Here is a 25,290-nt window from a genome sequence, read left to right as displayed (position 1 = left end):
AGAAAGACCCCATCTATGAACTACTGGTGCTCAGGAGGGAGCTGAGGAAGAGCAAAGGATAGGAAGAAACGACCACAGGAAACTGCTCCAAACTTGAAAAAGATGCAAACATCCAGGGTTAGGAAGGCCTAAGAACACTTCACAGCTTCAACACAAACAAGACCAGCCCACAGGCGTCTAGTAATCAGACTATCAGGGGTTAAGGACCAAGAGAATCCTCCAAGCAGCAGGACGGAGCAGCAAATAACATATAAAGCAGGTCCGTGCGTTGGCGATGGACATTTTTTGTTTTGAGACAGAGTCTTACTTTGTCGCCCTTGGTAGAGTGCTATGTTGTCACAGCTCACAGCAACCTCCAACGCTTGGACTCAAGCGATTCTCTTGCCTCAGCCTCCCAAGTAGCTGGGACTACAGACGTCTGCCACAACGCCTGGCTATTTTTAGAGATGGGGTCTTGCTCTTGCTCAGCCTGGTCTCACGCAATCCACCTATGTGCTAGGATTACAGGCGTGAGCCACCACGCCCAGCTGGCAATGGACATCTTAACAGAAACTGCACAGGCCAGGAAGAAGTGAGATGATATTTTCAAAGTGCTCAAGGGAAAAAACAGCAGCCCAACAGTATTGTATCCAGGAAAGTTATCCAAACACAAAGAAGAGATAAACCTTTCTCAGACAACCAATTCGGAGAGAATTTACTGCCACCAGGCTTGCAAGAAACGCTAAAGGGATTTCTATAATTAGAAAGAGAAAAATTAACATACAACAAACAAACAACAACAACAAAACAACTTTTCAAGGAACAAAACCCTCTGGTAAAATTGAGCACAAGGACACACCCAGAATAATACTGTAATCCTGGTGTGCAGTGCACTCATAACCTGGTTTGAAGCCCAAATGACAAATCTATCAGAAACGATTAGAGCTCCAGCAGCATGTGAAGAGAGATGTAATATAAAAATACATTAATTGAGACAAGTAAAGGTCAAATTATGGGAAGGGATTAAATTAATTCCTAGAAATTTTTTGTGTTTTTTTGCCTTTGTTTCTATTCCTTTCATTGTGATCTAAGGTAAGTTGATAAGTTGTCATCTTTTTAAAATAACTTGCTGTACTTATGAGATGTTTTTTTGTAAGCCTCCTGGTAACCACAGTGCAAAAATCTATAATAGATTCACTAAAAATAAAAAAGCAACAAGCTAAAATGTATACCAGAGATAATCACTTAACCACAAAGGAAGACGGTGAAGAGGAGGGACAGAAAGGAGGGATCGTAAAGCAGTCGGGGAACGAGCAACAAGGTGGCAGTAAGTTCTCGCTTAGCACAGATCATACCGAAGGTAAATGGTCTCGGGTCTCCAGTGAAAAGGCGGAGAGTGGCTGATGGGTAAAGAAAAACATAACTACATGCTGCCTCCCCAAAGCCTGCTTTATCTGTAAAGACACACACGGACTGAAAGTCAAGGGGTGGGGAAAGATGTTCTGTGCAACTGGAAACTGAAAAAGAACAAGACTGGCTATCCTAATGTCACATAAAACTGACTACAAATCAAAGACTGTAAAAAAAGACAAGGAGTGTCATTATGTAATGATTCAGCCAATCAATGATAAATGTCTGTCACTCCAACAGCAGAGTTTTCAAGTTTATAAAGCAAACGTTAATAGGTCTAAAGGGAGAGAGAGATTGTCACATGACAATAATAACAGAGAACTTTAACCTTCTACTCTCTATAATGGACAGATCACCCACTCAGAAATAAATAGGAAAGTTAATTTGCACAGTAGACATAATAGGCTCAATAGAACATTTCTCCTGACTGTTGCAGAATATGGACAATTGCGTTCCTAAACTCATCCTAGGAAAAGTGCTGCAGCCTCATTGCTGAATACCCCCAGGGAGCCACGCACCAAGGCCAGACCTCGTCCACCCTTCAAAGTGATATTGGAACTCTTTTCTGGAATGGCCATCAGAGCTGTTGCTGTATGAAGGAAGTCTGATAGTTAAGAACGTGAGCGGGTCACTGCATAGAATGTTTTTCAGATATAGATATATATTTAGACCGTATCTTAGCCACATAATAACTCTCAATTCAAAATGTAGAAATCACATCACATCTTTTCTTTCCAGAATAAAACTAGAAATCAGTAATAAGAGGAACCTCAGGAAACACACAAATGAGAGGAAATTAGCGCGCTTCTGAGTAACCAATGGGCCAATTAAGAAGTTGAGAAGAAACTTAAAAAATGGAAAACTTGAAACAAATGGAAATGAAAATACAACATACTAAAATCTATGGGACATAGGAAAGGCAATACTAAGTGTAAATTTTGCGGCAACAAATGCCTCTAGCAAAAAAGCAGAAAGTCTTCCAACAAACACTCTCATGATGCACCTTGCAGAGATAAACTTAAAAGGAGTAGGATGATGATAGCAGAACAAACTGGCTTGAGACTCACAAAATACAGAAAATCAAGGAAACAAAAGTTGGCTTTTTGTAAAGATACACAAGATCAACAGACCTTTAGCTAGACTAAGGAAAACAAGAGAAAAGAACCAAATAAATAAAATCAGAAATGTAGAAAGAGACATAACAACTGAAACCTCAGAAATATGGAGACGCATTAGACACCGTCATGAACAACTATGCGCCAACAAACTGGAAATCCATAAAAATGGATGAATTCCTGACACACAGCCTAGCCAGGTGGAACAGTGGAGACGGGAAAACCTCAATAAGCTAATAACAAGTAATGAGATCAGAGCTGTAATAGAAAAATCTCCCGTCAAAAAAGCCTAGCTACCGATGGAGTCACTGCTGAATTCTACCAAATGTATAAAGAAGAACTAGTACTAAATCCTTCCCAAGTTCTTCAAAAAATTAAGAGTACTTCCAAACTCGCCCTGATACAAAAACTGTATTCACAACAACAAAAAAAGGAAACTACTGTTTGCAAAAGATTTTTGCATCTACATTCATTAGTAGATGAACAAAATACAAAATACAACAAAGTGAATTCAAAGCACACTAAAAAGATCTTTCACCGTGATCAAGGGAGATTCATCCCAGGACATAAGGATGGCTGCAAATGCAAGATGCAAAATACAAAATACAGCAAAGTGAATTCAAAGCACACTAAAAAGATCTTTCACCGTGATCAAGGGAGATTCATCCCAGGACATAAGGATGGTTGCAAATGCAAGAAAGTCAATAAATATGATACATCACACTAATAGAATCAGAGTGAAAACCATACCATTATTTCAATAGATGCCAAAAATGCATTTGATGAAATATAACATTGCTTTATTACAATAACTCCCATCAAAATGGGTGTAGAATGAGTGTACCTCCACATGATAAAGGCCGTCTATGACAAACCCCTTGCTGACATTATACAGAATGAGGGAAGACTGGAGACCTTTCCTCTAAATACTGAACAAGACAAGGTCGTCCATTCTCATTGTTCTTACTCAACATACCACTGGGGGTCCTGGCCAGAGCAATCGGGCATGAGACAGAAATAAAGGACATCCACATTGGAAAGGAAGAAGTTAGCCTAGTTTGCGGATGACATCATCTTATATTTAGAAAAATCCAAAGACTACATCAAAAAACTGTTAGAATGGATAAACTCAGCAAATATTCAGGCTACAAAACCAACATACAAAAATCAGTAGCATTTCTACATACCAGTAATAATCTGGCCAAAATAGAAATCCAGACAGCCATACCATTTATGAAAGGTAAAAAAATATATAAAACACCTGGGAATCAATCTAACCAAAGTCAAAGATCTGTACAAGTAAAACTATAAAACTCGGGTGAAAGGAGCAGAGGAGGACTCAAAAAGCCAGAGAGAGTCCATGCTCCGGGATGAGAAGGATCAGCTTTTCTTGGCTCTACCAGTTTCGGTTTACCTAGGTCTAGAGATAACTTCGCTATTTTGAGTGTGACAGATTATTTTTTATTTTTTATTTATTTATTTATTTTTAACATAATCATTTGTACGTTTTATTAATCTGGATATATATATATATATATAAAAGAAAGAAAACGTTTCCCAACAATTTGCCAAAATGTGGAAACAGCCTAAATGCCCACCAACGCAGGAATGGATTAACAAGCTGTGGTATATGTATACCATGGAATACTATTCAGCTATTAAAAAAAATGGAGACTTTACATCCTTCGTATTAACCTGGATGGACGTGGAAGACATTATTCTTAGTAAAGCATCACAAGAATGGAGAAGCATGAATCCTATGTACTCAATTTTGATATGAGGACAATTAATGAGTGTGACAGATTAGATGCTCCTCTTTGTAAAGAAGAGGTGATACCATTTCGGGGAGCACAACTGAAGAGAGGAGACTAAAAATAGCCATACCTTTAAATGTAGTTTTGAGAACCACAGCCAAAAAATGTGGACATGTGTGGAAGGGTGCTGAGGTTCACTATTTCCATTTTTATTTCTTTCTGTTTTCAGGAGTTTCATTCTGACCTGATTCCACTAGGGCACAGCCACAATAAAAACTACTGAGTCTCCTTGTGTTTATTTTGACCGAACACAGCAAAAAAAAGAATAAAACCAATCACCAGGTGTCAAACCATCCCTAACAAGGTTATATCCTCAGCCATCTGTACATTGTCTGCCCACCATCTATCTGGATATCTAAATATTTATATCTATACATAGTACAATAAAATAAAGGGTATATAAACTGTTAAAATGTATTGCTCTAAGAAGTATAAAGTACAAAAAGTAAACCCACAGTATAATAAGTGTAATTTACATCTAATGTATTCCATATATATGTGATTCAAAGTAATTACCTTAGTCAATGTCTATACATTTTTTTTGTTACAAAAAAAACTATAATGACTACTGACCATACAGGGAAGAATGAAATATTGAAACCTTATAAGTAAATTGTTTCTGGTAATTGATAAGGCATTTCAAGCCCTTAATTTTGCTGGGAATTAATATTAGTGAGATGAATTAGTAGTCCAATCAGTTACTGCATCTATTTTATTATATAAATCAACATTGTCCTTCAATGAGTCACTCTGGCAATGTTTTAAGATATTTCAATGTATTTTAATATTTTTTTGTTGGATACATATGAAATTATTTCTGAAATTGTGCATCAGTCTAAACCTTAGCTTTCCCTTTAGAGAAAAGTTTCTGTGAAATTATCATGAAGGCAAGTCAAATATTTTCTAGAATTATAGGCCAAACCCTTGACAAAACCCAACAGTATCATTACATTGCTTCTAACCCATTCTTATATTATTTGAATTAACATGTCACTTTTTTGCCTTGATATGTGATAGTTATTACTTAGTATTTTTAAGCAAATAGCAATATATGTATGTTTATATTTCAATAAAAATGATCTTACATTACAAGCCTGTTTTCTAATTAATTCTAGATACAAGAATGGGCAAAATTAATTTTGTAAGATCATGACCCCTTGGACAGTGTTTGTGTGGCCACTGGCATTTGTGGAGGGAAGAAAAAGTGTGAGAAACTCACGTCCTTTTTTTGATTCTTGAAATCACCAAACCAGATGCTCTTGCTTTCCTCAACCCTCTAATCCTTTTCTTATTAAATATTTTCTTATGCAAATAAATAGTACAGAAAGATAATAACTGTTAAATACAGGTAGTCAAATCTGCCATAAGGGAACTCATTAAAATATAAGATGCAATTGCCTTGAATGAGTGATTAAAGTCATTCTGTTTGCCTTCATGAAAATATCTTTAGGGGCAGTGCCTGTGGCTCAGTGGGTAGAGCACTGGCCCCATATACCGAGGGTGGCAAGTTCAAACCCGGCCCTGGCCAAACTGCAAGAAAAGATAGCTGGCTGTTGTGGCGGGCACCTGTAGTCCCAGCTACTCGGGATGCTGAGGCAAGAGAATCACCTAAGCCTGGGAATTGGAGGTTGCTGTGAGCTGTGATGCCACAGCACTCTACCAAGGGTGACAAAGTGAGACTGTCTTTAAAAAAAAAAAAAAAAGGCGGCCCCTGTGGCTCAGTGGAGTAGGGCGCCAGCCCCATATGCCAGAGGTGGTGCGTTCAAACCCAACCCCGGTCAAAAACTGCATAAATAAATAAATACAAAGAAAATATCTTTAACCATTCATCTCCACTAATGAAATTCCATCAGTCTAGGTATGAAACCCTGGCAAGCAAATAACACTATAAAAATACCTCAAAATATTTCTTCCTACAGAAATATTTTTTCTGTCAAATGTTGTGGTTTTAATATCAGCAACAGCTAAATATGAAAGAAAAATATATATCAAATGCCTGATTATGCTGAAGGTCATATTTGGTCATTCCTTTGCTATTTTTTGGATGCTGATTATGTTCAAGTCCACCGTGCTCAAAGAATGTTTGTTGGATGAGTAAATGTTTTCAGCTGCGTGTGTTTCAGCCTTGTTTTCTTAGTTTCTTGCTCTCTCTGGTGTTGGCCAGCTGTTAGTCAACTGCTTGCAGCTTGATATTTTATTTTAAGGACAAGATGATTCATTTCAAAACAAAAGGGAAAGAACAGGAAGACAGTTGCCGAAGTTAGGGTGCCCGCTATTGTTCGTCAAACACCTGCTATCTTAATAGCTTTATTAATTTGATTCATCTGGCAAGCCATTCCCATGCTAGTCCTTAACTGACCATTCATCATTAGGAAAAATACAAAGGCAAAGTATTTACACCTGGCCCCCTTTAGCATGCAGCCTCTCCACATGGTTTCTACGTCAAGGTTTTGGCTAAACTTGCCAACTTCTGTGAGCTGGTTTATGTAGCATTTCATTACTGAGCCTGAAGTCAGCCTCCTGAACTGATCTTTAATCCTATCAAGGAGAAAAGATGCCAAGAAAGAAATCCTTTGTAAAACGCAGTATGAAACAGACCTCAGCGTTAGCTTTTAGCTTCTGATAATGTACTTTGTATAATGTTTTAGTCAAGTTCTTGTGCCAAATTGGGTCCTTAGCTCTCATGGTAATTTTTGAAATCATTTTTACCACGAGCGTATGAAATGATAGCTTTTAAAAAGCCACTGTAAATCTCAGAGCTCCCACTGTGGCCAATGACAGCTGATACGTAGAAATGGGGAAAAAAAAGGACTACAAATACAAAGCAATTTGCAGGACTCAGCCCACGGGAAGGAAGCTAATGGTGGCGCTGCTTTATTATTTTAAGGTTACTTGCCTTGCAAACTGTAGATTTCTCCCACGCTGTTCTGACGCGTGATGTGATGCCAGTATGCGCTCCGAGGAAGAGAGATTGATTTGGATAATGTCATGGGTTCAGTCAAACTTGTCTGAAGCTAAAAGAAAACGAAAATGTATTTTAGGCTTTAAATATTAAACTGAAACCTGCTCTTTTAAATGTTGAGGGTTAAATGGGAATGACAACTTAGAATTGGTTCTAGACACCTGCACAGTCCTCTGTTTAAGGATCACTTTTCAAAAAGTAATATCGTTACTCAAAAGTAGGAAATTGTAAACCATTTAATCTATCTCATTAAGTAAGAAGGAAACATCGAGATAGCATAACTGATTCCATGGAGAATGGCTTCTAGGCAACTGGGAATCCTGGCAAATATGTGGGGCCATCATCAATGGCATTCCACCAGGCGAATGTGTTTGCATTTCTATGGACAAGAATTATTTGGGTCATTTCCAGCTTTCAACAATTTCCAGAAGTGTAAAATAACTCAAAAAATGAAAGCCCAAGCGCCTTCAGAAACATACCCCAGAAAGGTGCCAAGCACAGGGTACTTATTATTTTTTTACGCATTTTAGTCTCTTCAAGTTTCCCCTGACGTCTCCTGACACCCTTACCCAATGTTTATTTTCTCAAATGGATCTATTTCCCTGCACCTGTCATAGAACTTGCACATATTAAAAAAGTGTTTTCTCTGAGAGACTCTTTGATAAAATTGCGGTGCATTTTCTTATTTGAAACATATATTTTAAGGTTAGCTGCGAGGATCCACACACCATCGTAGCACTTGCTATAGGATTTCAGTTCAAAGAACAAAAATAGTTTGCATTGCATTTTCAAGAAATACATTTATTTTTATTGATATAAGAACAGGGTTCAAGAAACACACAGAAGAGGCTTTATTTGATTTCGGTGCACATTTCCCTGACACAGTATTTCCCTTGAGAAAATATTTAATTTTGACAGATAATGGATTCTCCTATAATTAATAAAATCTCATATTCCTTTCTTCCCTACTTAATGCCTTATTCTTTGCAAAACTGAGAGTTGTAAAGATTATCTCTATCAAATCTATCCTCAGTTTCTCTCTGCACTTTGCCCCTGTGGCCCTGGAACCCGAGTTTTTGCACAGGTCACACGCTCCCTCATTCAGCACTTCTATATAAAGGAAAAAATCCAGCACTCTTACTATATAAAGGAAAAACCTTTATACAAAATGATCTCAGGGAAGTATCTGATGTGATGTGACAGGTCATTTAAATCCACATAAAACTAAGAGCCTTTTACACTTTAATAGAAAGTATAGCCAAAGAGGTCATTTTTTTTTTTTTTTAATTTTGCTTTTTAGTAGTCAGGCATTTCTAGAACTCCTATAGCTTGTCACAGAAGAAAAAATTAACCAGGCCTGGTGGTGCACACTTGTAGTTCCAGCTACCTGGGAGGCTGAGCTGGGAGGATCAATGGAGCCTGAGAGCCAGAGGTTGCAGTGAGCTGTGATCTTGCCACTGCCCTCCAGTTTGGGTGACAGAGTGAGACCCTGTCTCAAAATAAACAAACAAACAAAAAAAGGTGCCAGTTTATACAAAAGTCTAGCCTTGTTGAAGGTATCTTTCTTCCTTTTTTTTTTTTTAAGAAGATGGTTTCAAATAATAACATTGCAACCAATCTATATTTTTCAAAACTTTGTATATTCTAAAGTTTTCCTTCTTGATGCCAAAATAAGTATACTGCCCACATCCATATTCCATGGTTGGTGTGTGTGTGTGTGTTTGTGTGTATTGCAACAGAGGCAGTGGAAAAGAGAAAACAAATTTCTGGGTTATCACAGAGCAGACCTTTCAGAATTTTGGAGATGCTTATTAACAATGTACATTTCCAGTATTCTTCAAGTCTCGTCAGCAGCAGCCATTAATAACAACAATTAATCCATACAGTCAGTCTCATATTAATCTCAGTTCTGTCTACTGACTACTTTTTATTTTGTCTAGTATATTATAATTTGTTACTTAGCATACAATAGATTGTCAGTGATAAATTAATCTTGCTGAAATTCGATGAAAGTGCTTTTCTTTTAATTTTTTTTTTTTTTAATTCTGGGAACCATTTTTCTTCCTAAATGATCCATCTGGAGCCTCTTGGAAACACAGTAAGCATATTTTGTTTGCTGGAAACAAGTAAGTGGAAACCCCTGGCGACCAAGTTCCTCCCCACATGCACGTTTCGGTCTGAAGCGCCCCGTCCTGTTTCTCACCTCCGTCTCTCCAGCTCCCACTCCTCTCTGTGTTCAAGGTCTCGGAAGCTTTTCATGATATTCTATTGCCTCATTGGCGGCTGTGGTTCCTCTTTATTCTACTTTCACATTTAATTGCAGAAAAGTGGAAAATTTGTGTTTAAAAATTTGATAGTGGATTTTTCTCAGATCTTTGCCAAAAATGCAAATCTTGCCCACTGTCTCAGATGTGTGAGGCTCTCCCAGGCACTCGAGGTTATATCCAGCATTTACAATTGTGTGTTGAGTGCTGCCGTGAAATGAATCATGGCCCCACCCCAAATTCATAGGTTGAAGCACTATCCTCCAATGTCACCATGTTTAGAGACAGGGCCTTGGAAGAAGTTAATTCAGGTTGAAGGAGGACATCAGATGGGCCCCTAATCAAACAGGACTGGTGTCCTTACGAGAAGAGGAAGAGACGTCGGGATAAATGATCACAAAGAGAAGGCCGTGCAGGGGGGCGCCTGTGACTCAGTAAGTAGGGTGCTGGCCCCATATATGGGAGGTGGCCGGTTCAAACCCGGCCCTGGCCGAAAAGAGAGAGAGAGAGAGAGAGAGACGTTCAAAGGCACTGGAAAGACTTTGTCTGCAATCAAAGGACAGAAGTCATGGGGGAAACCAACCCCACTGGCATCTTGCTGTTAGACTTCCAGAAATCCAAGAGCTGTGAGAAAATATATTTCTGTTGTTTAATCTACCCAGTCTGTGGTATTTTGTTACAGCAGCTCCAGCAAACTGATACAGATACTCCGTGCCCTGGGCGAGCTAAGAGACCATCTGGACCCTCTATGATTTATCTGGAAATTTTTACTATTGTGGATTTTAAAGCAATGTATTATAAACTGGCCTTGATGTGCACAATGACCAGGACAATGTGACACAATATTTCAAGTGCTTTTATTAGAGAAATTTTTTGACTCTAATTTTAAAAACATTGGTGAGCTGATAAACTGATGAAACTGATAAAACATTGGTGAGCGGGTTCAACAAGAGGACGTGCATCTTCACTATTTTTAACCAAAAAAATCATCCTTCATTATTTTCACATTATAATAATGCTTTAATTTAAACTCCTTATGATAAAAATCAAGCTAAAACACCATCGTCATTTCTTCATTGAAAGAACAAAGTGTCAATTTGACCTAAACAATTATGATGGATACACGCCTTCAAAGCTCTTTTATTCTACCTCTGTGCGGAGCTGCTCTGTTGATATTTTGATGGCCCTAGGAAAAAATTCCTCAAGAGGCAAAAACATTCTGCAGTCTCTTATGTGGGGACTCCTCTGTATTTCCCCTTATGCCGCCTCCCACAGGCAGCGCTCCTCTGCTCTTCCTCCTGCATAAGGTCAAGCAGAATCAGAAAGGACGCTTCCTTTTAGATGCAGAAATCAACTGGATATGGAAGCAAGTTCATTCAGTTCTTGATACTCTTACCAAAACGTTTTGCCTTGCCGCCCTGTGGGGCTCTAACTTTCTCTTCGTCCTATTCTGCCCAGCAGTGTCCTGGGCATGAGCCGTGAATCGCACGTCCCTTACTTAGCGTCAGGAAGAGTAGCTAGCAATTGCAGCTCAGCGAACTCCTGAGAGTAGTTCTACGTGAGAGCAGCAACCCACGTATCTTAAAAAGCCACAGTGCAAAGGATTAATCTAAAGTGTACCACGTGGACACTAAGTTAATGCCTTTATTTTAGTGTCACAAAGGTGAGAGCTATGCTGTCCTCCCACCGATGAGAGAGGAAACCCAAAAGAAAAGAACCTTACATTTAGAGAATTCTCACAAAGATGCAAACAGGGCGGCTATCCCTGCTGTCTGCCATTTAAGCAATAAGTAAACACATTTATTTTTTCTTTGTAAACATTTGAGATTGGTAGCTGCTATTAAGGAGAGATTCCATCCCTCGTTTCATTCCTCCCCTAGACCTTTTGAACACATTTGGTTGAAAGGGTCTTTTGAAAGACTCTTTTGAACACATTTGGTCGAAAGGGTCATTTTTAGGAAGCAAGTCTTCCGGGGTTACTCTGGTTTTGCATTTCTTGTGACAACTCTGTTTTCTTACTATCTTTTCAGGTATATTTGTGTAGCAAACAGCCTCAGAAGATACAGTATTTTCCTCCAGGGCAGATTTGTTCCTTGACCAGGAGAATACGATAAAGTCTTCTTCCAAGGCAAAGGTTGGGCAGCCCTGCTAGCAGCCGCCTTACAAGACCCGGTGTTCCCACATTCAGGTTCCGTGGCTCTGGCAATGTGCAGCACTCAGATGGCTGCACTCTGTGACCCCATGGGACTTGGGGACCAGGGAAACTTATGATGTTTGCTGTGCCACTGTAATAAAATCCTTCACCTGTGACCTGGGAGAGTTTTGTTTTCTGCCAACATTCACAGAACTGTGGCAGGGGAAGCAGGTAGAGACGGCAGCATCTTTCCCCCTTTGTTAATCTAGTGGTCGTCTCTGCCCTTCCTACACCTTGGATCTAAACTGCTTCCCCGGCTTCCTCTTCTGAACTGTTCAGCGTAGGCCTGTTCGCTTCAGTGGGAAAGGAGACATCTTGCTATATTCCTAATTTATTCACTACGTCCACACTGAATGGCTTTGAAGTTACTTTTGCTCTTTTGACATTAAAACTAACGAATCCTAACATTAAAAAAAAAAAAATGGAGAAAGTTAAAAAAAATGTAGGTCAGTGTTCTGTCTGGGGACTTTAGCTTTTGCATGTATATAACTATAACACAGGACTAAATAAAAACTAATAATGAAAAGCACACAAAAAGCAGTATCTACGCAAAAAATATGCAAGCCATATTTTATATAAAAAAGGAAAAAAGCTAAAATTATATCATTTTAGAAAAGAGTAATTCCTGTTCCACTGCTCATCAAGTCATACATGCTAAACACTGTTTCTCCAAGAGTCACCAATTACCGTACGTTTATTTGTTGTTTACATTTTTATGAAAAAGCATCAAATTCTCTAGGAGTTCAGAAAGAATTTTACCTATTTGTATTAGTCCTTTCCTATGTGGAATTTATAGAATTGGGTTTGCTTTGAATAGTTTATTTCTATAGTTTTACTTTTAGCTCTTTGAGAGACTTCTACTTTTATTTATATAAATAATTTACATTCTTTGTTTTTTCTAATGCATTCTATTTTGCCCTTGTCATAATTAATTTCCACCTATTCTGCTTAGGTTATTTTCTTCATCTTTTTCCACCTTCTCAAGTTAAGTATTTGCAACTATTTGTTTGTTCGATGACAGGAGCTGCTTCTGAACGCCATTACCTACTTCCCAGTGGCTTGATAATTAGTAGAACAGCAACTAGTCTTTCCTAAAATTATATAAGTTTAGTTTTTTTCTTTTTTCTATAAAGTATTGCTTGTATTTGTTTTGTTAAGATACTGCTTTTTGTGTACATTTCATTAATATTTTTTTTAGTACCATTTTAGTTACAGAACATGGGTTGAGGAGCTTACATATATCGAAAGTTTATTTTTCATTTTTATGTAATATATGGCCAATTTCTGTACCTGTTTTTTATTTTTTTATTGTTGGGTATTCATTGAGGGTACAATAAGCCAGGTTACACTGATTGCAATTGTTAGGTAAAGTCCCTCTTGCAATCATGTCTTGCCCCCATAAAGTGTGACACACACCCAGGCCCCACCCCCTCCCTCCGTCCCTCTTTCTTATACATACTTGAAAATATATCCACATTGTCGTGGCGTCTCTCTGTACAGACACGTGCGCACATACACAAATGCTATTCACTCTCTATTTCCTTCCCCTGTATATTTGTTTAATTTTTTAATGTACTTTATCATGATATAAAAGCATTAATTTCAAATGATTAATTAGCATGTTTCTGTCCATTTCCTCTTGTATATTTATGTGCTATTATGAATTTATGAATATAACATGAAATATTATAATTATTTCATAGCATACCTATATTAGACTATAATAGGAAATAATTATGATATTTCATATTATATTCATAAATTTCATGTTCACAAATTGTATATATTTATGGGGTACATATGATTTATGAATTAATATGAAAATTAAATCAAGCTAATTAACATAACCATTACCTCAGATATTATTTTTTTGGTGATGAGAATACCTGACATTGACCTTTTAGCGCCTACTGTGCACAATGTGAGGGTGTTCAACACCCCCTCTCCCTGGGCGAGGGCTCTTCTATAACAGGAACTTTACCTTGGAGGTGAGAACAGTGTAACCTAAAAATTTGTCTCTCATAAAAATTTGAAATGAAAAAAGATAGAACAAGAAAAAAAATAAATGGCAGAGTTAGAATGAAAAAAAAAAGAAAAGAAAACAAGAGAAGGTTGAGCCTGAGATAGGAACTGACGTTCCTAAGGCTATATGGCCTGTGGATGGTTAAGACTAGAATCACGATTCTCCCCTGTACATCTGTGCTTTTTTTGACCATAAAAGGCCTTGTGTAATGTCTTTAAAATAAACTTGCATTATCAGTCGTATAAAATATGCATCATTTTTACGAAAGACCCAAGATACTTGCGAATTCAGAAAAATTCAGGAATTTGCTTATGGTAAAAATCTCAGTTACAGAAATAGAAAACAGCTCTGTAGATTCTGCATCCATTGCTCTTTCGACTTTGATGCTCTTCTCTCCTGGGAAAAATGAGCTTACTCCTCACTACTGCAACGTGGGACAATCCAGCCTTGTCCTTTGAGAAGACCTAAGCTTCTAAGAAGAAGCAGGTGGGCCTGAAAACCGTTGGGTTTTTTATTAATGGAAACTTCTTTGCGCTTTTGCCAAAAGAATGATCTATATTACCTTATTGCATTTTGGACTTTTTCCTTTGCTGTTTAAGGCTTTGCTTGCTGCTATAATGAATGTTGGTACTAATTTGTGTTCACTTATATAAAATTCATTCATATAAAAAACTGTTAAGCAAGTAATTTCCCTCAGCCTCTGTATCTCTCTAATGATCGCCTAGAAATTTTAAAATTGGATTAGCAGTTGAGATACAAATCAATACATAACCAGGAGAGAAGAAATTCAGCAATTAGGAATTGACATTTATGAGTCATTCTGTGTGCCTGGCAATGTGCAAATTGGTTTCATATGTTATCCGATTGAATATTCACATAAATTATCAACAGATATGCCATCTGAACTTTATAGACAAGGACAATGAGGCACAGAGGGCTGATTTAATTTGTTCATGTGACACAGCCAGTGAGTGATGTGTCTGAGGCTTCAGGCTCTGATGTTCTCTGCTCACCATGACTCACTTCAAAATAAATTACTGGATCCCTCTTCTCCGAAGAGCAGATACTACGTAAGGTGAGGATCATACCATTGGGTACATTTCTCAGGGCCAAGGCAGGGATGTGAGTTCCTCTTTTTCACATTTAAAATAGACTACCACAATGTGGTGGTAGACTCACAGGGCGGCTGAGCCCATGAGTGTTGTTTTCAGCTAATCTGCTAACAAATATCAATTGCACCGCTGCCCAATCAGGAAGGCAAGTAAACTTCTAAAAATATTCAGTTTTCTCTCCTCCATCTTAAGGGTGTTACAAATATTAAGTTGTGCTTTCAGAGTGAACATCATAGTGCTTGTCACATCTGATGCGTTCAGTAAAGACCCCTCAATGTCACTGTGACTCCTGCGGGGAAGAGGAGTCAGTGTGTGGGTGGGAAATCTGCCCCAAATGAGCCGTCAAGGAAATGATGATGGAGACGAGACACACATTTGGATCTAAGCCTAATGGCTAAATACAAGTACAAACCCCCTAAATCCACAGAAGAATATCTGGTCTGTGTGGGCAGGCGGGGACAGGAGGAAAACAGAGGAGAGCCAGGGAGCACGGCTAGCTGTGGGGTGTGTGTTCACGTGTGTGCACGAGCACGTGTGAGTAATGTGAGCTGGGGAAGGAGAGCAGCAGCTTTCTCCGTGATGAGGAGAGTTAAGACACGCCTCTGATGCACCTGCCAGCATGGCCCCTGGTGCAACTGAGAAAGGAGGGACCGGGTGGGGAAACACACTGTAAATAAGAAGCGCTGGAAAGGCACAAGCCGGCAAAAGACATGCTCGGGTGACACAGGAAGGGCATGTCAGTCGTAAAAAACTGTTGTGCTGCTTCAGAAGGAAATGCTCCCGGCAAGCGCGTTTTCCACTGAACACAGTTTTATTTGCTTTGGGAAAAGAGCTTATGAAACTTGAAAGTTGTATGGGCATACAGACCCTGGAGACCTTAAGCCGGCCACACATGCCTGCCGCTGTTTGCATTTCTTAAAACAGTCTTCTGAAGATTGAAGGTTTATGGGCAATTGGTTTCTCAGAGACTTGGTTTAATTTTCAATAGGAGACATCTCATACTTAATCTTCCATTTTATTCAAGATAAATGGAAAGGAATTAAAGGTACCTTGCTGAGTCTGCATCAGGATAACAAATACAATGTAATATTTACATATTCATCGAATGGAAGGTGCTGGATGTCATTTCATGCACTCTGTAGAATACTGTTTTCATTAAACTTGAAAAAAATGGATGTTTTTATTGCATATTTTAAATCATATATTGACCGAAATACTTTCAGAAAGTATAATAAATGCTGAGCTTTGGAATAACACCAGAAATCAGTACAAAGATGAAGACTGTACATCTTTTAACCAGTACCGAGTTGGAACACAATCTGCTTAGTAAAGCATCATGAGAATGGAGAAGCAAGAATCCGATGTACTCTACTCTAATATGAAAGCAGTGGATGAGCTAATACAAGGTGGGGGGTAGAGAATGAGGGAGCCGGGAGAGGGGAGGAGGGAAGGGGATGAGGAGTCATGGTTTGTGGCACGTCTCTTGGGGGCAGGACACAATTACAAGAGGGACTTTACTTAACAAACGCAATCACTGTAACCTAATTCTTTGTACCCTCGATGAATTCCAAACAAACAAACAATAAAATAATAAACAAATAAATAAACTTTTAACACTATTCCTATCTAATCAGTAATCCTTTTAAGAATGCACAGATTCTTTATCTCTCTGTCTCTCTCTCTGTCATCTATTTTAAGAGGGTGCATTTGCAGAACTTCTGTATGAATATAAGGAACATGATAAATACATATTAGCATAGTAAATTTTATAGTTGTCCTGAATCCAATATTTGGCCCTTTTTGACTTTAAATATTCCAATACTTAGAAGTTGTAGAAGTTTATATCATGTTTTTAAAATATCTGCACATCATGAACTCTGGGATGAATTTTTAGCAGCAGTGAAAATGATCTTTGCCATTTAAAAATAAGCTAAATTACTTTCTTGCCAGCCATTTTCTGAATGAGCTAATAGTTATCGAGCTTTTACTGAAGACTGGGTGGTATTCTAACACCCTGAAGTGGACATTATTGTGTCCCCCTCGAATTATTTTAAGAAGAGATAACTAGGCTCAGCGCTCATAGCTCAGTGAGTAGGGTGCCAGCCACATGCACTGGAGCTGGCGGGTTTGAGCCCAGCCCTGCTAAACAACAATGACAACTGCAACAACAACAAAAAAAACCCAGAAAAAAAAATGGCCTGGTGTTGTGGCGGACACCTGTAGTCCCAGCTACTCAGAAGGCTGAGGAAAGGAGAATCGCTTGAGCTCTGGAGTTTGAGGTTACTGTGAGCTGTGATGCTACAGCACTCTACTAAGGGTTACATAATGAGACTCTGTCTCCCCTCACCCCCAAAAAAACCAACAAAAAAAGAAGAGGTAACTAAACCGTAGAGAGCCGAAGTGACTGGCCCAAGGACCCAGCTCTGTCAGAGTCGTTCCCTGGAGTCAACCTTCTCACCCACTGCACTGTGCTGCTTCCACAATCACCAAACACATGTTTGGAATTCAGAGCTATGTTCACAGTCATTGAAAGTGGCCTTAGCTATCCCTTCATGCAAGATTTGCAGCAACTTCTTAGATTTCAGTTGCCTATATTAATTTTTTTTTCCTATTTCACAGCTCTTTCCCAAAGAAAAGATAGTCCAGGTCATGAGTGCTTGTTATCACACTAGGTCTGCATGCTGAATCATTTTCATTCACCTGATAAATCTATTGTTTTTATTTAAGGAAATCATCCTTATAAAACCTTCCTTTCATTGTTGCGCTCCAGCAATACAAATAAAAGAGAGAAAACTGTATTTTTTTTTTAGAGACAGAGTCTCACTTCATCACGCTCGACAGAGTGCTGTGACGTCACAGCTCACAACAACCTCCAACTCCTGAGTTTAGGCAATTCTTTGGCCTCAGCCTCCTAAATTGCACTCTTTTATGTTAGGCAGTCATTTTTATTCCCCTTTTCTAAAATTTCAGATTAACATGAAGGTACAATTAGGTTACAATATTTGTTGTAGCTGTGCCCCCCCCCCAGGAGGTGAGCCATATACCCTTACATTGTGCCCTTTAGATGGGAGCACACTAAGCCTCTTCCTCCTTCCCTCTCTCCTCTCACCCCCACACCTTGAATTAAATTAAGTTTTTCTCTTGTGTGTGCCCGCACTAGTTCATCTGTCTACTGGCTTCATATTAGTATTGAGTATGTTGGGAATTGCTTTTCCATTCTTGTGAGGCTTTACTAAGAAGAATGTGTTCCAATTCTGTGCATAATATAAAATATGTAAAGTTTTACTTTTTTATGGCTGAATAGTATTCCATGGTATACATATACCACAGTTTAATCCAATTCATGAGTTGATGGGCATTTAGGTTGTTTCCACATCATGGTGATTATAAATCGAGCTGTGATAAACAATCTAGTGCAAATGTCTTTCTGATAAAATGATTTTTTTTCTTTCGGGTAGATGCCTAGTAATGCGATTGCAAGACCAAATGGGAGGTCTATTTTGAGTTCTTTGAGGATTCTCCATATTTCTTTCCAAAGAGGCTGTATTAGTTTGCAGTCCCACCAGCAGTGTAAAGTGTTCCCTTCTCTCCACATCCACACCAGCATCTGCAGCTTTGAGACTCTGTGATGTGGGCCAATCTCACTGGGGTTAGGTGATATCTCACGGTGGTTTAGATTTGCATTTCTCTGATGATCAGGGATGAAGAACATTAGGCAGTCATTTTTCTTGTATAAAATCACTTCTCTCTAGTTGATTAAATTCAAGAAATATATATATTTGAGATGGTAAGGCATATAATATTTAAAATATAAGAATAACTGCAAATTTATTCTTTATATGAATATATGAAATTCATTCTCTGAACTGACATCTAGAATAGCAAATTTTAAGGAAACAACAAATTTCAATGAAAAAAGAATATGAGGCAACTCTAATATTTACTCTTACATCGTGTGATAGAACCACTGATTAGACAAATAATACATTACCTTCTCATTATTTCCGTCTTATTTGTGTATTTATGCAGAAATGTGCATTTTTTGTATATGTGTGGGGTTTTTTTTGTTTAAAGACTAAATTTTCTTTAGTGTTCCGAGACTGAACAACATTAAGTGAATTGATTAATTAGGAAATTAGAATCACAGGTCCACTTTCATATTGACCATAATAATTCATTCTAATTGAGTTTGCTTTGTTTCGTTACATACGTGTCTATCAGTAAAAGAAAATTTCACAAATATGCAAGTGGTATTTCCCAGCAGGAAACTAGTCATTGTCAGTAATAATATAGGCTATAATCTTATGATTAATATTGATAATATTAAGCAACAGAATTATGAATTGAACTCTAAAGAATACATTTGCAATTATTGTTTTTTTTTTTGTGTGTGTGTGCAGTTTTTGGCCGGGGCTGGGTTTGAACCCACCACCTCCGGCATATGGGGCCGGCGCCCTACTCCTTTGAGCCACAGGCACCACCCTGCAATTATTCTTATATATTAACTATTATATGCCACTTGCCATCTCAAATAACACAATTAAACTTGTCCTAGGAGTTCTTAAACGTCTATGAATATACTCAGAAAAGAACCTGGAAAGACTATTAAAAAATTTCTTTGTTCTTCTTATCAGAGTATGGTGCTTGCAAATTCTTCATATTTTTAGGGTAGAAAAACTAATTATTTTTTTAATAGCTGATCTGATAGTGATTCCTGTTTTCATGAAAATGGAAGCCAAATCCGTGAGATCAAACCCCTTTGGAGGGCTTTCTGATTCTTTTAGAAATTACAAATAAGCATATGTCGTCTGGCTATAAAGGTATCATGATATTTTATACACTCTAAGATGCCATCAATTACATAACAAAGTAATAGTGCTGCTGATTTTTTTTAAGTTGTCTAATACTTTTTTTTTATTAAGTCAAATGCATATAGATCATGAATACATTCATGCATATGTGGGGTACAATGTGCTGATTTTTTTTTTATACAATCTGATGTGGTTAGTGCTGCTGATTTAACTGCAATTCACATTTGACCTGAGAGATGTTAAAATGCAAAAAAAAAAAAAAAATGTAAATGTGTGTCTTGGAATTGATGCTCCAGGTAGTATGTTCCAGTTCACACAACTATTTGGAAAAACATAATTTCATAGGCTAAGCGGTCAATAGTTGGGTGAGTTTTGTGATAAGGTGTAAGTGTAGAAAGAGCAGTCCCTCTAGTTTCTAGTCACTATTGAAATGAATTTTACACAAGCCGGCTTTGTCTTCTTCCATCCTGTGTCCCCCCCTCTGTCCTCCCCTGTCCCCCTCTGAGAGGCCAGTGTCCTCTAACTCCCTTCTGTATACCAGTGTGGTGGACGGTGGACTAAAACAGTGCCGCTTCTTGATCAGAAATTTCTTTTGACCACATTTTATAAAAGGATACAGTAACCTATTTAAAAATAATTATTGCTCAAAATGTTTAAAGAGCAATATTTGTTTTTAGTAACCTATTAAATGCGTGAATGTGACTTACTTTCGTTCCTTATATTTCTAATAACGAGAAATATAACATGAAAATGGCAAATAATAGGGCGGCGCCTGTGGCTCAAGGAGTAGGGCACTGGTCCCATATGCCGGAGGTGGTGGGTTCAAACCCAGCCCCGGCCAAAAATCACAAAAAAAAAAAAAAAAAGAAAAAGAAAAAAAAGAAAATGGCAAATAATAAAGAAAACATTTGTTTTCAGAGGAAAAGTTTTATGTGAGACTCTGTTATGCCTATTTTCTGTCTGTCTCAGGAACATGCAGGTTTGACAACTCCAGAGGGAAGCCTGCTCCTGTGGTGGCATCTCTGTGGCATTTGATGAAGTCTGGGCCTCGTGCTGGTATTCCAAAGCACTCAAGCTATTTCTCCTCACATTGTACACAGGATGTTTTTGGAGCCCATTTTCCCACCAAGAGATGAAAAGTGCAGGAGAACAGGAGAAACCTAAATGCTATTTTTTAAAAAAGAATGCACTGTAATTCCTATTATGTGAGGGTGTTTACTAATATATTTTTAAATCACTTGTTGTGTAAGAAGGCTGGAAATTACCAATGACAATCCTCTCTTTTTATTTACTTATTTTTGATATCAGAATTTTAAAATCTGTTTTTTTCCCCTCTTCTTTTATGAGTATCTTCTGTGGATGCTTATCTGTGGGAATTTTACAATAATTTGCTTAGGACCATAAAAAATAAACTCATAAAAAATGTGTGCGTATAAAACAGATCCATGCAAATCCAGGATTGAATTATTTCAAGGCATTTGAAGACTGTTATCTATGATCTCAGCCTGTACTCAACCTGAACAGGCTAAATCACACAGGCCCATGAGTGATGTGGTTCCTGGTGAATGGCTTCTGTCACCAAGAAAGTCAGAGCTTTCTCTGACAACCCCCTATGTACATGGCAGAGCATCCAGGGATGCTTTTGGAGAGAGATTGCAGGAGCTTTGCCAGTTCTAAGAATGATTTCCGTGAAAATGGAAGCCTATCCTTAAAGATGAACATACTTTGTTCAAGTATCAAGCTTTAATTTCAAATATCAGAATGCTAGCATTCTCTCAAAAATAGTTCCAGTTTAAAATGCATTACCCTGGCTTCCTTCTCCCACGTGCTCGTGAACTTTCTTTGAAAATGGTTTGGAGTTGGGTACAGTGACTCCCACCTGTAATCCCAGCACTTTAGAAGGCTGAGGTGGAAGGATCAATTGAGGTCAGGAGTTCATGACAACATAGTGACTCTAGGCAATATAGTGAGACCTCATCTCTACGAAAAATAAAAAACCTAGCACCTATAGTTTTAGCGACTCAGGAAGCTGAACCAGGAGCCTTGCTTGAGCTGCAGTGAGATGTGATCACATTGCTGCACTCTAGCCTGGGTGTCACAAGCCCATATTGGGATCTCGGCGTGTCCAACCATATGTGGAGACACACGGACAGCATCGCTTCTCATTTCATCCTGCACATATCCCGCCCCTCTCAGGTAACTAAGGCAATAGGCCACATATAGGTAGGTACCTGGCATGCAGAGCTCACAGAGGCCACCGATTACTTCTGTTGTGATCTAGAGTGGGGTAATGAGAGAGATGAGATCATGGGCCTTGCAGGTTTGGTGACAGGGGGTGGGGGGGTTCCTCAGGGCCAGGACAGGGGTGGACACCGAGGCGCTGACACGAATAGACCCACATACACACGATGCACATCGGACCTCAGGGACATTTCCACGCTGTTGGGTTACCGAGGAAGGAGCCTTACCCGGGCCTTCTGCTCCATTTCTAGCATTAATCTCTCATGCTGCTCTGCTATGGCCAGTGTCGCAGAATGGACCTTCTGATAGATCATTTCTCCTTCCCTTGTTTGAAAAGTGAATAGTCCTTCTCCTGTGTCACACATTCTGTGAGGACAGAGACAGGGAAAGAGATGGGTCTTCATGTGTTACAGTTCCCCACGTCTAAGACGCCCTTGCCCTCGCGCTGCTAACTTTCACAGAAGTTAGTGAAGCAGATGCCTCCTTGACCAAACCAACCAAAAATCGCTTCTTTAAATGGCATGTGAGAAGGGAACGAAGGGTGAAAACGTGTGAATAGTTGGACTTTTAAAGACGATGTGTTCACAATAGTGTAAAGGAATGGATAAAAAGTGATTTAGGCCTTGGCAGTGCGAGCCTTAACAATACGTAAAGAATAAAAGCCAAGAATTATTGTCTTTAAGGATTTTCAAGTTTGTGATGCTGATAGTTCTTTTGAGTCGATAGTTCCTGGAATTTAAAGAATTTAAGAAAAATCTGTAATTTTATACTCAATGGAACCACGGGAAGACTATACATTTTTAATACATTTTGGGTTTTATATATTTTTTTAGTTTAAAGATTTGCATACATAGGCTGAATCTTTTATTTAAACTGAGTAATTCTTGCATAAATCTTGGTATAGCTTGGGACACAGCATAGCACAAGGGAGACTCAGTTTGAATATGAGAATATTTGGGTTGAACTTTGTCTGTGCCACTTACCAGAAGTGTGACCTTGGGCAAGTTATTTAACTTAACTAGACCCACTTTCCACACCTCTAAAAAAGAACTCATAATAGGACCCATCTCATAAGATTGTTAAAGAGGTTAAAAGAGTTGACATAAAAAATATATTTATAGCACCGCTTAACACTTAAGTGCTCAAAAATATTAGCTGTTACTAATTTCATCATAGAGAAAGTCTGTAACCAAATGGCTGGCTAATTTATAGTACTTTTATTTGCTATGTGATACAGACTGTTATGCTATTGTGATACAATATTATGGACAAGCTATTATGCAGATATTACTATGTCATTTCTGGGAGCCTATAATAACATTAAGATTCTTATGGAAATGCTGGAAAAGAATACAAATTCTTTTCCAATTATCTAATTATAATTATCTTTTTGAAATTTTCCTTGGAAAAAACTCACTGACAGGTTGTCAGTCAAAAGTACTATAGGTATTATTAACAAAGACTAGTTTTGAAATGGTAACATATTTTAAATTAGTACATTAAGCCAGCTTTTGAAAATAATTGAAGGCCTTCAGAAAGACCCTCCCAGCATCAATCTGATGTTAATACTCGTCTGTTGGATATTAACTGGATTTCTGTGCTGTTGGTTTTCAGGTTAGAACATCAAAATATTCATGAGGACAAACTATTTCTTCAAGCACCAAAAAGATTTGAGATTCTTGTCTACGATTCTCCAAGGACTTTTTAGTAGAAAGGAAATGTCTCAGGAGGCTTCAGACATTACAGAGGATGCAACTACAATCCCTTAGGGCCTCATAGAGCCAGCGCTTAGCTTCTCCAAAAGAGATCTTAATAAAATCCACACAGCATGAAATGGAAAGTCTGGGGGAAAAATGAAGAGTTTTCACAAAGTGAAACAAATGAGCTTTCTTTGTTGATTCAGAGGAGTAAGGAACCCCAATAGCAGCAGCAAAACCATTGATAAGTGGTGGATGCTTCTTGCTTAAAGTTGAGTGTTATTCATTGTCATCTGAAAAATGCTTTTTTGCCTTTGAAATGAGATAATGAAGACAAGAACTGTTATCTCCTGTTCAGTCACTGAGATGAAGAGCTCTGAGGCCTGTGCATTTGTGCATCGGGGGGACTTAATTCTGCCATGTCTGCTTGTGTGTGTGTGTGGAAGGGGGGAGTTTGAATGCTGGCAGGGGGACTTTTTCTAGTCTCTGAAATAAAAACTATTGGAAACTTAATCCTTCAATCAAGAAATAAGTCGCTTAACATTTTAACATAAATAGTAAAGAAACTTCAAGTAGACTACACAGAGACTTTTTCATATCTATCTAAACTTGTCAATCTTCGAGGTGGCAGCCAGTGATGGGGAAGACAATGATAAGAAACGTGAGTTAATTTAGGTGACTTTTCACTTGGCCCTCCAGGCATTGTTCACAGACCGCAGCATCTGTTTTGCTGGGAGTGGGTCCCAAGGGCCACGTCTGAATCTGCATTTTAACAAGTCCCCGGGTGATTCATATACATGTAATAGTTTAAGACTGGCCTCCAGTACTCCCTCCACCGGGTCAACATTTCATTACAGAGGAGTGGAAAATGACATGTGGGACCCAACTGAGGACATATTAGAAGCCGGATTTGTCCAGCTTTGCTAGACTATGACCTATAAAACTGAAGGTTAGAGGGCGGCGCCTGTGGCTCAAGGAGTAGGGCGCCGGTCCCATATGCCGGAGGTAGCAGGTTCAAACCCAGCCCCGGCCAAAAACCACAAAAAAAAAAAAAAAAAAAAAAACTGAAGGTTAGAAAGGAAGAGGCAAACAGCCCAAAGAATTCTTAACTTGGTGAGAGCAAAAGCAGAAGTGTTAGTGACACTCGGGCCACCAACATACTCATCCCTCAACTGTTTATTGTGTGAAAAAGTGAACATAGAAATGATGTATGTTGGTCCCGATTCCAAACCAGAATTCTACTGGTATTTGTGCACACAGATGTTTTTGCTCTTCATACAGAGCGTATTTGTACAAATTTAATATTTTTTCTTATTTAAAATGAAATGATGAACAGTATAATTCTCAGGGTTCTTTCAGCGCTGAGGAATAATAGTGTAGGGCCTGAAAAACATTCTGAAACATAAATAGGACAGACCTACCAATTGTCAGGGTTTTCGTTTTTGACACTGAAATATAAGGGAAATTATATCAGTATAAGATATCAAGTCACAAGGCTAGGTCACCAATTCCTGCTGTCATGCCACAGCCTCCTGTAAAAATGTATCCCATAGTTTTCAAGTAGGTGCCATAGCAAGCTGGGCACTGTCCTGCGTGTGGGGATGGACATGCGGGAATGACTCCTTGCCTTTGAGGCTTTTCAAGTCATGGGAGAAGAAAAGCATTTCC

At 38.5% G+C, this 25,290-nt stretch overlaps 1 protein-coding gene across 1 annotated transcript in view; it reads right to left on the bottom strand.

The window, feature by feature from the left end:
* The window catches only part of DOK6 (docking protein 6), a 395,919-nt gene that overhangs the window by 81,967 nt on the left and 288,662 nt on the right, over nt 1-25,290 (bottom strand). The window contains exons 6-7 of the mRNA XM_053571931.1: nt 22,153-22,291; nt 7,215-7,332 (exon numbers count right to left, since the gene is read on the bottom strand). Of these exons, the coding sequence (XP_053427906.1) occupies nt 7,215-7,332; nt 22,153-22,291 (257 nt within the window). The remainder of the gene's footprint in view (nt 1-7,214; nt 7,333-22,152; nt 22,292-25,290) is intronic.

The sequence above is a fragment of the Nycticebus coucang genome, chromosome 19 (assembly GCF_027406575.1).
Source record: "Nycticebus coucang isolate mNycCou1 chromosome 19, mNycCou1.pri, whole genome shotgun sequence".
Taxonomy (NCBI): Eukaryota; Metazoa; Chordata; class Mammalia; order Primates; family Lorisidae; genus Nycticebus; species Nycticebus coucang.
This window is presented reverse-complemented; position numbering and strand designations above follow the sequence as displayed.